The sequence below is a fragment of the Fukomys damarensis genome, unplaced genomic scaffold (assembly GCF_012274545.1).
Source record: "Fukomys damarensis isolate Sample0158 unplaced genomic scaffold, DMR_v1.0_HiC HiC_scaffold_16, whole genome shotgun sequence".
NCBI lineage: Eukaryota > Metazoa > Chordata > Mammalia > Rodentia > Bathyergidae > Fukomys > Fukomys damarensis.
In genome coordinates, this window is record NW_022900928.1 from 12,693,720 (window position 1) to 12,707,852 (window position 14,133).

The 14,133-nt window shown below is 56.2% G+C and overlaps 1 protein-coding gene across 2 annotated transcripts in view; it reads left to right on the top strand.

Annotated features, from left to right (window-relative positions):
• Window positions 1-13,355, top strand: part of Ush1c (USH1 protein network component harmonin) — a 36,654-nt gene extending 23,299 nt beyond the window's left edge. The window contains exons 19-27 of one of the 2 annotated variants that reach the window (XM_033764103.1): window positions 1-199; window positions 3,107-3,226; window positions 4,464-4,514; window positions 6,708-6,749; window positions 7,126-7,179; window positions 7,446-7,545; window positions 9,552-9,661; window positions 10,918-10,973; window positions 11,824-12,937. The exon at window positions 1-199 is cut by the window's left edge and continues 3 nt beyond it. In XM_033764103.1, coding sequence (XP_033619994.1) covers window positions 1-199; window positions 3,107-3,226; window positions 4,464-4,514; window positions 6,708-6,749; window positions 7,126-7,179; window positions 7,446-7,545; window positions 9,552-9,661; window positions 10,918-10,973; window positions 11,824-12,085 — 994 coding nt within the window. In that variant the 3' untranslated portion in view covers window positions 12,086-12,937. Of the gene's footprint in view, window positions 200-3,106; window positions 3,227-4,463; window positions 4,515-6,707; window positions 6,750-7,125; window positions 7,180-7,445; window positions 7,546-9,551; window positions 9,662-10,917; window positions 10,974-11,823; window positions 12,938-12,960 lie in introns of those variants that run through there. The other variant, XM_010615152.2, reaches the window with a different exon arrangement.
• Window positions 13,356-14,133: the final 778 nt, after the last annotated feature.

A 14,133-nucleotide genomic window follows, 5' to 3' on the forward strand; every position in this document is an offset into this window, starting at 1 on the left:
CCCGCCCCCTCCATCCATTCCCACCCAAAACCTCACTCCTACCCGCCCACTGCCCTCGGCACTGGAAGAGGCACTGGGCAACCACCCGTTCCGCCCTGGGGACACAGGCAACGGATCAGAGGACTGGGAGGCAAAGAACCACGGTGGGAAACCCACCAGCTCCCCTGTCCCTGAACGAAGCTTCCTGCCCACCGCAAAGGTACCAGCATGCTATGCTTGGAAGCAGAAAAATGGGGAGGGCTGCTGTTCCTCAAGTCCTTCGCTGCTCGTGTGAGTGGAGATGGGAGGAAAGAGCATCTCACCCCATTTTCCAATCTGCATGTGTGGATGCCCACACGTGTGTGGTTCCGGCTGTTTTCACAGTGCTGTGTTGTATAACAAATCACTGGCGCTCCTGGGGTGAGCAGCAGTGTGTCCGCTCGGGTTTGTTGCTGTCTCTTGGTAGTGTGGGCTCGGAATTGCGATGTGGCACTTTAAGGCTGTGTTAATGAATAGCTAGCTCTGGGTCACATCCAGTCATTGCTTGATATTATCCCAGAAAGCCTTGAACATGGAAATGACTCCTTGGTTTAGCAGGAAAAGTGGACTGGCCGAGGGATTTATTGAAATGAAAAATTTACTGAAAACGAAGTGATAACGTTATCCATGGCAGCATTTCCCACATCACAGCGCCATTTCCCACGGCACGAGCCAACCGCACCTCCCTGAGGTGTGATACTCAGAAATTTCTGGCCAACATCCAGCTACATGAGAAACGAAGCCAGAGCTTGTAGAAATCTCCAAATTTACTATTAAAAGATTAAGGACGTTTTTCTTGGATGTCAGGAAATTGAACAGTGATCTTCTCAAAAGGCTTATTTCCAATTAATTATTCTTTACTCAAAGACTGTCTTGGAAGAAGCAAGACCTGAGGAAGGCACAGAGCTTTGGTCCCGGGGGAAAACAGTATTCCTTTGTTCCCAGCCATGGGCCGGGCAGGGCACTGGGAAAGTTGGGGGAGAAGGTGGCCAGTAGCACCTCACCAGGGGCTTTTATTACCCCTCCCACTGGAGCTCTGTGCAGGGAGGAAGCAGTCTCTCTGCTCCCTGGGAGCCAGTCTGTAGGAGGCTGGATGAACCCAGCCACGGGGCCACATCCTTCTCTGTAGGTGGCCACCACTGACACGGGCAGTAGCTTTCCTCAGTAAGTTTGTTTCTGCAGAGGCTGAGCCCCTACCTTGTGCCTTTTGGTCCGAGGGGCAGAAGGGAGCATGGCTGGGCCTTACAGAGCTTCACCACCCAAAGGGTGAACACTACCCAGGCAGGACTTTGCTGTAAAGTAGGCACCAGCCATGCACCGGGGAGACGTTTGTTCCAATGGGAAGCTGAGGACACCTCAGGGCTTATGAGCTGAGCTTTGAGAGATGTGATCTGTGAGGATGGAGAAAAGGGCATCTCTGGTGCAGGGGACATGTGGATGGCAAGAAAGGACAGCAAGGAGCCAGGCTGCCTGGGCCTGAGTCCTGTCTCCGCTGCTCACGACTGGTGACTTTGGGCAGGAATCACTCGTGTGTCTGAGTCTGGGCCTTCCAGTCTGTAAAAGGGGGATGCTAACAGTACCTACCTGCTAAGAGAGTTAAGTAAGTAATGCAGGAAAGCTGAAAACATCCAGGAAGAGAGGCCCAGGAAGGCATTCTGAGGTGATAGCGAGGAGGAACCCAGGCACATGGGTGTCCGGTAGACACTAGCTGTGGGTATTAATCCAGGTATGAGTAAATTTGACGAATCTGCCGGAGTGGACAAGAAGTCATCTCAGGAAACTTCGAGGCTGTGTCAGAATTCCAGATGGGACACTTTCTGTGTCCCCTCCATTTAAATGTCTTAAGTGACATCAAAGCCACAGCTGCCACTGACATGAAGGCCAGCGGCTACTATTCGGCTGCTTCATCCTGCCCTGTGTCAGCACTGTGGCCCTCGTCCCACCTGCCCTACCTGGTCTCCTCCTCCCCACGTGCCCAGAAAGCCATCATCAGTGCTGCAACAGGTGACAACACATCCACACAGTCCAGCTGCCAGCAGGCCTCAGGTAGCAGAAACAGGTGTCTGTGTCAGCTTGACACTTGTGCCAACCACACCAGCACCTGCCTGAGGGAGGTTATGAGGGCCAGACCTACCCCCACACACCATCTGCTATGCCTACCACACTAGAGAGTCATTCATCTAGTCAGTAAACACACGTTCACTGAGCACCTATGCCAGAAACAGTGTTGGCCACTGGAAACCACCGCTAGGTGGGCAGCCACAGTCCCTGCACGTGACAGATAGCCTGGTGGGAAAGAAAGATAAGTTGGCAGGTAATGGCTGTGGCATTGGTGGACTTGTTGGATGTGCAGGTGCTATAATGAAATGTGGAGATGGAAGGCACTAAGACCTGGATAAGCAAAGCAGAAGAAAGAAAGAGCATGTGCAAAGGCCCCAGATGAAACAGCCTGGCATTTTAGAGACTAAAGTCAAGCAGTGTAAGGAGGCCAGAAGGAGTAAAGGGCGAGGTTGAAAAAGAAGGCAGAGAAATCCTTGAAGGGGCTTGGGGTCCAAGCTGGGGGGCTAATTAGTCAATGGGGACCTCTCAAAGGGCTTTGGGTAGGCTTATGACCAGACTGGGTGGGCATGTCTTGCCCAACATGCTCCAATAGGCTCGAGTGAAGCAGACAGGTTGGCATGCTTACTGGTCCTCACCCTGTGGCCTCTGGACACTGCCTCCGGATTATGGAGAGATTGCCCTTAAAGGGAGGGGACACTGGGACACTAGATGGTCTCCATGGCCACTGAGAGTCTCGCAAGCATATCCTTGGAGTGACGTGGCTGATGGTACCCCAGCCTAGGCTCTGGTTCAAGTGGCTGATTCCGTAGACTACTCAGTAGTTTCTGTGGCCAATGGACTTCTTGCCTCTGTGTTGAAGGTCACACCCAGCACCTCCGCAGGGTGGATGGGCAGACTGGGCAGGCTGGGCATGTGCATGGAGTGAATGTGCATGGAGTGAACTTGCATGTGTGGAGATGCACCATGACCAGCCTCTCCCATCCCTACCCTCACCTCACGCGAGTCTCTCTTCGACTAACCCCTGTAGACATTTTGCCCAAGTCCACAGCCTCCACGGGGCCCTGGCGTGTCCACCATCTCCAAACCTGTCATGGTCCACCAGGAGCCCAATTTCATCTACAGACCAGCTGTGAAGTCTGAGGTCCTGGTAAGCCCTGTTGGGTCCTCTCCAGGGTGTTTCTAGAGACTCAAGCCAGGGCCACCTCGCCTGGGTTCTGCTGTCCCTGGAGAGAGTGAGAGTGAGGTCATCTCATCCTTTCTCACTGACCAGGAGATGAGTTTATGTGTGTGGGGTGGGTGGTGACCTGCCCCACGGAATCCGTTCCCTGCTGGGCCACATAGCCTGGGGCTGCACCTACAAGTGATGGTGACCACAGCTGAGCTTTAGTGAAAGCCGCCCTGTGCCAGGCTCTGGGTGCGTGGTCTCATTTAACCCACACAGCAGTCCACTGACCTGGCTTCTCGTGTCATCCTGCTTAACACTAGAAAGAACTGGGGTTAAGGTGGTTGCCCAAGGACCTCCTGGACTTACTGCTTTTTTACTTTTTTCCCAAGTATTGGGAATTGAACCCAGGGCCTTCACATTGAGCTACTTCCCCAGCCCTTTGGATTTATTTGTTTACTTTTTAAATCCTGAGACAGAGTCTTGTGAAGGCTGGGCTGGAACATGTGATCCTCCTGCCTGAGCCTCCCAGAGTGTTGGGATCACAGCCACCGCACCTGATTTGGGTTTAATGCTTGCTCCCAAGTCCTTCGGACTCCAAAGCCATGCTCTTACCCACCTTGCCCATCCCTTTAGAGAGCCCATTTTCCCCGGCCTCTGCCCCCAGGCCTGTGTGGCATGGTGTAGAACACCCGTAGGTGGGGAACTGGCCCAGGCAGATCCCCTTCCCTCTCTGCAGTTAACTTCTCCCTCCCTCGCCTGGGGAGTCTGGGGAGTGGTCTCAGAGATGTGGGGAGGTCAGCACCCCAGGCCTCCCAGCTGAGGGAGCTGGAAACAGAGCCAAAGCAGCCTTTTTAGTCCCCCTTCTAGGAAACCCTATCTAAATGTCAGGATGGGACAGCTCTGCTTATTTTGAGCTTTAGTGTCCCGGCTGCTCCCCAGAAAGCACAGGTCATGCTCCCGAAACAGCCTGCTCATGTGTCCGGCGCATTCTCTAGTTAATGACAGGGTGGTATCTGCTTAACTGAGTGGGCAGCTGCTGAGCTAGGGTTGGGGGGTCGGCAAGGCAGAGAGAGCACCCCTAAATCACTCCGCGTGTGTCAGGAAGAACAGGGCAGCCGCAGGCTGGCAGGCACAAGGCCTGGCACCAGGGGGCAGATGAGACCTATTTTTAATGTGTGGTGGGGAACTTTTTTTTGTTTGTTTGCTTCCCCTCTGGCAGCCTCAGGAGATGTTGAAGAGGATGGTGGTTTATCAGACAGCATTCCGACAAGTAAAACGCTCCCCATCGTGTGCCTGGTCCTCCCTGCCACCCGTCCTCCCGCACTGTGCCTGGCTTCTTTTTCCCTAGGGGTGCTGGCCGGTTCTGAGGCTGCCCGAGCGCCATCTGCCAGAGAGCTCCAGGCCACAGCAGGCCTCTTGCTCTGGCAGGGGTTATTGGGGGGGGGGTCCTATCAGATCCTGTGCTCAAGCCAAGAAAGCAGCAGGTTCACGCCGCTTGCTCTAAGTTATGCAGGCAGAAGGAGCCCTCAGGAGGAAGTGGCCACCTGGCTGGCTCCTCCATCTGCCCAGGGTGAAGCAGTCCACGCTGTATCTAGGTGGTGTTGGGCATGCAGCCACCAATCCTCCCTACCTCTGGCTGTGTGTCAGAGCCAGCCACTGCACTGGCTGTTTCATGACCAGTGAAAGGCAGCCCCATGATAGAGGGGAACATGAAGAGCAGCCCTGGCTTCTCCAGCCCCCCAACTCACAGGCGGATGTGACATAGGAGGGGAGCAACAGGGGTCTGCAAAAGAGGCTGGTCCCGGCCCAGGGCCAGGAGTGACAGGCAACAACTAGTCCTCAGAAGGCAAGTGATGCCAAGCACTGTTTTTAAATGTGCTGTGTATATTCGCTCACTTGATCTTTACAACTACTCTGGGAGGCAGTTGCTATTTTCTTCCTCATTTTATAGATGAGACACAAAAGCAGAGCTTCAAAATGTGCCGTGATGGCGCAGCTAGTCTCACACACTGGATTTGAATCCAGGAGGCTGGGCTCTGCAGTCTGCTTTTGTTGCTTTGTTTTGTTTTGTTTTTTGTACTGGGGATCAAACTCATCTTTATGCATGCAAGGCAGGCGGTGGCACCACTGTCCTTGAATGCTCTGTCACCTGCCTCTCAAAGCTGTCCCACTGCCAAATAGCCATTGCATCGGAGAGTCTGGTGGTTTGGAACAGCTCAAAACAGGGAGAGAAGTGCCAGAAGGGAGAAGTCTGGGCACCAGGCATAGTGTCAAAGCCCACTGACTGGACGGCCTGAGGCACGAATGTCACCTGGCTGGGCCCAGGAGTGATGGCTGGAGCCCCCCTTGAAGGCCAGCCAGCTGCAATGGCTCATAGTCTCTGACTCATACAAGACTCAAGACCTGCTCTCTGCCCCGTCCCTGAAAACACATCCTCAGGGTCAAGCCCAAGGTGCCCAGCCCCGCAGATGGAGCAGCCAGGGATAGGCAGGCCCCGCTCATAGGATTGTGGCCATGCACCTCTGTCACATGGATTTGCAGCATGTGGCTAATGCCCACATCCCCAACCTGGTGTAGGCCAAAGCCCCCATGGGGCTGGGCCCTGGAGGTGAAGGGCAGTTAGGAGGGGTGGCAGGTGGATGCCCAGGGAACCGTCTGCTGATATTTGGCCTTTATCTTGTGACCAGAGCCTGCTACATGCTGGGTTTCACCTGCAGCCTCCCTAAAACCCTGATCACAGGCTCTGGGGGATGCTTGATGTGACTCAGGGAACTGCGAGCTGAGCCGTCACAGGGCCCTGGGCTGAGCCACGGCTTTACTGTCCTCGCTCAGTCTCAGCATCCCAGGCCACAGGGACGCTGCTCTCTGCAAGTGCCTCTGAGGAAGGCTGGTCCTGGCTCTGGTCCCTTCTCTCCACTGCCTTGTTTCTAAATACTGGGGACGTTGTCCCCACAGCAACTGCTTCAGGCCAGGGCCCCAGAGCCATGTGTCCCCTCTCCTCTCTCAGCCAAAGGACCAACCTGGGGGCCCTGATGCTGTAGAGTAGCATTGCATGAGAACAGTTCCAGGCACCAGGCAGCATGGCCTGGGGCTGGGGCAGGGCACTGGTGGAGGGCATGGCCTCCTCCCTGGGCACTCGGAGGAGGTGAGGTAGGGCTGAAAGGCTGGTGCTGGGGTGAGACTTTCCGGAGGGCAGAGGCCCAGTTTTAGACACCAGCAGGGTCCTGTAGCCACACCGTCTGCCCACTGGATCATGCAGGGGACAGGACCAAGCCCCACCAAAGGCTTCTGTAGTCCCCACCTGCCCCCGTGCAGGGTGCTCTACCTCTTGGCACCAGCAACCTCCCCGCGCCCTAGCCCAGCCGTACTCCCCCCACTTCTGACCCATTCACCCTCTTCCTTCTCTGCCCTGGCCTGCAAAGGTCTCTGCTCTGTTATCCAAAAGCCCTCCCTTTGCTTCCAGGATTTCCGGAAATATGAGGAAGGCTTTGACCCCTACTCCATGGTAAGAGGTAACTCCCTGCCCCAGAGCGAGCTCTGGGATAGGGGTGTTTGTGTGTGGTGGGGGTGGCGTTACAGGGCGCTTGGTGATGGTAAATTCTGGGTAACGTGGGTCTCATGAGCCCCACAGATACCCCAGCCACTCTTTCCTGAGCTGGTTCCTTCCAAACGTCCTTCTAGGGAGAAATGAATGGCGGGGGAAGGTGGCGCTATCTACAGGGCACGCATCATGCTCTGTGTTTCCAAGGCTGGTCCTCACAGCAATCCTGAAGGAGTGGATTGGGGCCTGTGAGGCTCTGTCTGCGTGTGACCCGTCGTCCCCAGGGCCTGGGGACACTCCCCACCTGGGCAGACTCAAAGCCTCTCCCCTCTCTCCCCAGTTCACCCCAGAGCAGATCTTAGGGAAGGATGTTCGGCTCCTGCGCATCAAGAAGGTACTGGGGCGCGCGGTGAGAGCAGGCAGGCCTCCACCCTTCTCTGCCCCTGCCCTGCCACCTTGGCTCCCTGCCTCCCCTACTTCCAGGGCAGCTGCAGTGAGACCCCCTCAGCTCCCCTCTCCCCTTCCCTGTGTGGGCCGCACACTGGGCCCTGCCGGTCACCCGAGCCCCTCGTTCTCCACAGCCCTGTTCAGAGGCTCTTTATGCCCAGGCGCCTGGGCTGCTGTTTACCTGTCCCCTCAGACACCCTTTCCTCTAACCAGGAGGGCTCCTTAGACCTGGCCCTGGAAGGTGGTGTGGACTCCCCAGTTGGGAAGGTGGTCGTCTCTGCTGTGTACGAGGGGGGAGCAGCTGAGCGGCATGGTGAGTGGGGACCACTTCTGCCTAGGTTTGGGGACAGTGTGATGGGGTACAAGTCCCCCCAGGGAAGCAGCTGCCCACTTTGGGCGGGGGCAGCTACTAAAGAAACCCAGGCCAGACAGCCCACCATCAATCCAAGCCAGGCTGCTGCCTGAGGACACACCACAGTGCCAGGTCCTGTGTGTGTCCCCCCAAACCGATGCCCTTCAGGGGCTCCCAGGCTAGCGGCAGAAACATGTCCAGAACAGCCAGATACTACCTAACTGTACTGTGCATGAGGGACTGACAGAGGACTCAGGGACAGAGAGGCCCCATGAAGGGGCAGGGAGCAGGAAGGCCCTGAGGAAGGGCAATGTCTGAGCTCAGCCTTAAAACATGAATCACAGGCCACCCGTGGCAGTGCCTGCTTGTAACGAGGCAGGAGGATCGCTATGAGTTTGAGGCCAGCCTGGGCTACATAGTGAGTTTGAGGCCAACCTGAACTACACAGTGAGATCCTGTCTCAAAAAGACAATTGTTATTGATATTATTATTAATGATGAATCAATAACCTTGTGAAAAGAAGAGGGAGGAAGTAACAGCACACAGAAAGAGGAGAAAAGCCACCCAAACCCAACCTGTCCTTTAGGGACGACAGTGCCTAGGGAACTAACCATATGTTGGTGGTGCTAGTCTGAGCGCCTGGCATGCACACACCCCTGTGTCTGAGGGTTCCAGCACACCCCAGTAGAGATGTTATAATCCTTCCCATTTTGCAGCTTAGGAAACTGAGGCACAAGAAGTCAAAGTACTTCTTCTAGGTTCTTGGAGGCAGTAAAAGGTGGAGGCAGAACTTGAATTCAGACCAAGTGGCTTTCCTGCCAGTGCAAGTGCCACCTCTGCCTGAGTGCTCGGCTGCCTCACCCCTCCCAGAGGCCCCCACTCCCCGTGCCCTTCTCAAGGCTTTACCCCTTTGCCCCCTTTTCAACAGAAGCAGTCCCTGCTGGCGCGTGACGTTTCGCCAATACCAGGCTCGGTATCTTGCTTCAGAAGCTCCTCCCCTTCCCCTGTCAGACAGTGCCAGAAACTCCGCTATTGCTGATTTCTTCCGCCCTATTTGGGGGATCCCCTGGCCCTTGCCTTCCCAGGCTGGAGTGGGAATCCTGACTGGACCCCCCCAGAGCAGCCCTGGGCTGGAGCCGCCCCCTCCCACAGAAGGGAATGGGGAGGGATGGAGGTGCTGGGTTATGGTGTCACAGAGGAGTGGGAAACTGTGCACAATCTGTCCACTTAGCCACTCAGAGCTCTGACAAGTCCTGTTTAGCTTATAATTCAATTCTTCCCCAAATTGTTAAGATCACAGGACAGCTGACCCAGGGACATCTTTTAACACCAGTCACTCAGTCAACAAACACCTACCGAGCTCCTGTGTTTTGCTAGATGCTACGTGAAATGCTAGGGATACAGAAGCAGTGAACTGAAAAGACAACTCCTGCCCTTATGGCACGGACCACATGGTGGGAGGAGCCACCAGTACCACGTCTTAAAAATGCAGTTAAGAATACAGATTGTATGCTGTGCAGGACGAGACCAGGGCACTGGGAGAGAAGACTAGAAGGAGCTGCTTTTGATTAAATGGAGTCAGGCAAGCGCTCCCTGTGCAGGAGGTGTTCATACCAGACCCAGGAGGTGGGGGAGGAGTATGTGTGCAGACTATGGACAGGGACAAGCTGGAGTGACCTGGAGCAGGACAGCACAGCTGGCCACTGTGGCTACAGAGCCGACTCGAATCTGTCAGCTGCCCCTTCTGTGGTAATCGGGGCCCAGCCAGGAACTGTAGCCATGAGTCCTTGTTAGTGTCCCTACGCTTCTGAGCCAGGGAGAGGGTGTGATTGACCAGGTGCAGTGTTTCCCTCCTGCTTTCAGAGCCCAGGGCCTCTGCTGTGCCCACAGCGCCTCTCCCTTGCACGTCCCTGGCCAGGCACATGACCCACACAGCCCTGTAGCCACTCAGCCCCATTGCTCTGCAGGTGGCCTTGTGAAGGGGGATGAGATCATGGCGATCAATGGCAAGATCGTGACGGACTATACCCTGGCCGAGGCAGAGGCCGCCCTGCAGAAGGCCTGGAATCAGGGCGGGGTAAGGCCCAGCCCCTTCCTCCCCTCCCTCTCCTACCTGCCTCAGCCCCTGCCCTCTGCAGCCAGGCCGTGAAGTTGGGTGCCCCATCCCAGGGTGGGTATCTAAGATCCAGACAACTTCCGGGTTCTCAGCCCAAGGACTGAATCTGACGGCAGTGGCACAAATGCAGACTCCAGGAGACTGGTCTTGGCAGTGCACCCAAGAAAAAGGCATAGGGTCTTCTCTAAGGGCACACTGAATAGGAATGAAGTGCTGGGGGGTACCAGAAAGCATTAACAGAAGTAGAGAGCCCAGGATGAAGGAGGGGCTGGTGGTAGCCAGCTCTGGGTGCATTAGATCAGGACCATGAAAGATCTCCCACAGGCTGTGTACTGCACCACCTGAGGGGGTGCCCTCCTAGAGACCACAGTGTAAACGGGGCTCATTCATGTTGTGCAGTGCACAACCTGTGCAAATGTATGCGGGCAGCTGAGCCTGAGGTATTAAGTTCAGTACTGAGGATGCTGACCAGATGGGCCTGGGACCCACATGAAGGGATGTGGAGAAGAGAAGACGTACAGGTAACACAATGGCTGTCTTTGATTATCTGAAGGGCTGCCTTAGAGCAGAGGGAGCAGAAGTGCTCTCTGATTCTGGGGGGACAGAGCTGGATTGGATGGAAGGTGGCCCTTGGGAGAGAGATTTCAGTTCACTTTCGGAGCTATCACATGGTAGGTGGGCCAGTGCTATTTCAGGTACTTTTCAGAGGCTATATGCAGGCCCAGAATGGACACTGATGGGCCAGCCAAGGAGGCGGAGATGCCTTTGAGGGGCCTCAGGAGTTAGGATCAGAAAGGGCGGACAGAGCCCCCTTGGGCACACGCCTCAGAATTGCCTGGGGAGCGTGTTAGAAACACCAGGACCACCCCAGACTTGCGGGAACCAAGTCCAAGCGTCTACGCCTTTTACAGATTCGCTCAGGTGATTCCACGGGTGCCTGCCACCTGGCCCTGGTCCAGAGAGGAGCAGGGGGACCTAACACCATCTGTGGGCCTCATGCCCCTGTCTCTTTGCTGGAAAGCCTTGGAAAGCCTTGGAGACTAGAAATGGCCCCAGAGCCCAGGACCCCTCAGTGCGGCCCCTGCCCTGGCAGAAGGACTCCAGCCCTATCTGTGTCCACTTCCTCGCGGGAAGCAGGCACAGCCGGCCGAGTGAGCCGCGGGCACAGGGGTGGCGATGGAGATGCAACCTCCACAGTGCGTGGTTTCTCCCCGCAGGACTGGATTGACCTCGTGGTCGCCGTCTGCCCCCCCAAGGAGTACGACGACGAGCTGTAAGTGTGCGGACACCTGGCTGCTTTCTCCACTGCCTCCTGGCCACCCTGTCCCAGCCTTCCCCAGCCCAGGCCCAGGCCCTCTGCTGTTCACAGTCATGGGTCCCAGAACACCCTGGGCCAGAGAAGCCCCAGAACCAATCACTGTCCCCAGCAGTGTCAGAGCCACCCCAGGAGGCGGTCACCCAGGGAAACGGAAGCTCAGGGTCTCAGACCAAGTACACAATCCTCGATTCCCCACTCAGAACTGTATCCCTGGCACCTCTGCCAGGTAATGATTTCTGTGTCCCTGTCACTCCTGCAAGACCGTCCTGGTGTCTGATTGTTTGCTCGTGCTGTGTCTCCAGGCAGCCAGGCCACTGGCTCTGGTCCCCACACTGGGCTCTGCAGGGAGCCTCGGCCTGGTCCTGATTCCCTGTGTCTGTCTGCGTCTTTCTCTGTCCTCCCTGCCTCCCTCTGATCTCTCCCCAGCTACCCCGACCTCCCCCTTCACACATACCCCTGCTTGCCTCCTGGCTCTCTCCCTGCTTCTTCCTCCTTGGCATCCTGCATGCTTTCATATCTCTCTCTGTGGCTCTGTCTGTCTGTCTGTCTGTCTGTCTTCCTGCCTCTGTGGAGTCTCACCTCTGTCCCCAGCTCTGTCCCACCACTCACACGCTCACTGTCTGTCACAACCGTGCCTGTCCTCCTGCCCAGCAGAGCCCAACTTCCCCCACCCGTCTTGCTCCTGATGTTCCACCCAGGGCCTAGGCAGGACCCAAGACAGGAGGCAATAGCAGGGAGAGGCCAGGTGGAGCTGTGCCCAGGAGTAACCGAGTCCTTTTTGTTTCCTGCTCCGCTCTGTGTGTAGCTCTTCTCTTCCCTCCTCTGCAGCCGAAAGCCCCCAGCCGGTCCGAAAGCTCCTTGAAGCCGGTGCTCTCGTGTACAGACAGGGGTTTCTCCTGCAGCTGGAGCCCACGGTGAATAGGCAGGTGGCCGCAGGCCATCTGTCCATGCCACATGTGGTGGCCACATGCTGCCCATGCTGCCGGCGGGTTCTTTGGACTAGTATCTGGCAGGGACACGAAGCACCACCCAGTCTGGAGTGCTGGTTTGGGATGCGGGTGTCCTGACTGCCCTTGTGAATGGGCTCAGGTCTCCACAGGGGCACCTAGTGAGCCAGGGAGAGCCCTGATCTCTGTTCTCTGTTGGCCTACCTGATGCTCAAGCCAGGCATCTGGGCTGGGAGAGCCCACAGGAGTCCAGCCTGAATGTCCCCCGAGGGGTGTCCTCAGCCACATGTGCCTCCCTGTCCCCTGGGTGCCACCCTGCTGGAGCTCCTGCTCCACCTGGCCCAGGCTCGGGCAGAGCCAGGCCTGTTACGAGGTCTTCAAGGCTGGTCCAAAGAACTAGGGGTGATGGATTCGCATTGCTCATGTCCTGTCGTGGCCTCAACCCAAGCTCTCCTCTGCCTCTTCCCTCCCTTGATCAGGACTCTTATCTGTGGGACACATGGTGGAGCTCAGCTTTGGGATGTGGATTCCTCCCTGTGCTGGCTGGCTGTGGAACTGTGTTGGATGTGGCCTGAAGCCCACAGATGGCACCTGGGGCAGACCCAAGCCTGGACTCTTACAAATTGGCCTTTCTCTCACAAGTTTTCCAAAACATCCGGGCCTTTAGCTCCCAGGACAGTTGGCCTACTGAACTATGGCTCCTGGGGTGGCCTACGTGGCCCTCTGTTTTCTGTCACTTGCTCTTCTAAGGGACCCTGCTCCTCTTCCTCAGAGTCCCCTCAGCTCCCCTCCTAGAATCCTTTCTGTTTTCTCCCTGCCTCCTGTGTGCTGTGGCCATGGCTGGTGTGTAGCTGCTTGGGCCACACCAAGGGGGTTGCTGTGTGGTTGGCAGGGCCTTGGGCTTCTAGGAAAGGGACGCCCAGTGTGGGGTCTCACCCAGGGCTGTGTCACTCACAAGGCCTACACCTGCCTTGTCCGTTTCTTCTTCCTCATAGGACTTTCTTCTGAAGTCCCGGGAGAGAAAACAATTTCACCCCTAGAAAATGTGAGCCCCAGACCTACCCCTTCAACATGAAGCCTGCAGTCAGTCTTGGAAGTCTGCTATCAGGTGTCCCTGAAACCCAGTGCGGCACCCAGGAACTTCCAGCCCTCTGGCCCAGAGCTGGGGCCAATTTGCTGAAGACCAGCACAGAAGGGAGGGAGCAGCCTGTCGTTGTGGCCCGCAGCTCTGGCCTCTTCCAGCTCTGGAGACTCCTCCCTCGAGCCTCATATAGGACCCCAGCATCCTCTCTCCACCAGCCATCCATCTAGCCCGTCTCCTGCTGTAACTGCTGCTGCAAACCGTACTCTGAGCTCATTGATAAAATAAATATGTTTCTTTTCCAGACTATAGGAATGAATTCAAGTCTGTCAAATAAAGAAATCCTAAGGTTTTGGCCCCTATCCAAGGACAAGAAGCAGGTCCCAGTGCTGTGACCTGGGTCTGATGTGAGGTGATGAAATCCCTTAGCTGGCTTGGAGCAGAGAGCTGAGGCAGCAAGAAGCCAGGTGGGAGGGGCTTATGGGTGTCCTTAGTAGTGAAAGAGCAGGAAAAGAAGCCCAGGTGGCAGGGCCTTTGCTTTATTCCCGAAGCAGGAAGTGTCACCTAGAGGTGTGGATTCCCTCAGTCTCCCTCAAGGACGGCATGCCCACAGCTATATTTCCTGGGGTCGTTCGTCCAGGCAGGATGGAGGGAGAGGGTGCAAGGAGTCCACTCTTCATGAGATGACCTCAAGCAGAACCTCAGGGAGGAAGAAAGGAGAGGAAGCAGGAGGGGATCTCCCCAAGGCCCCAGCAGGGGCAAGTCTGGGGCTCATGGTTACAGGGACCTGGACCTCTAGCTCCAGGGAAAAATAGTGTGGCAAATCCCAGGGACTCCATGCAAATCCAAGATGAGAAAACATGACATCCCCGAGAGTTGGAAATGAAAGATGGTTTTGATCTCATGTGAACTGGAGGGCCAGCTCTGTCCATCCCTTGGTGGCAGCCTCATAGCCTCTTAGAGTCTTCAGCCACCCTCACATCTCTGTTGCCAGCTCCCTGGGCTTCTGCAGAGCTCAGCTTGGACATGCTATTAAAATCACTGCCTAGCAGGGCATGGTGGCACATACCTGTAAACCCAGGCCTAC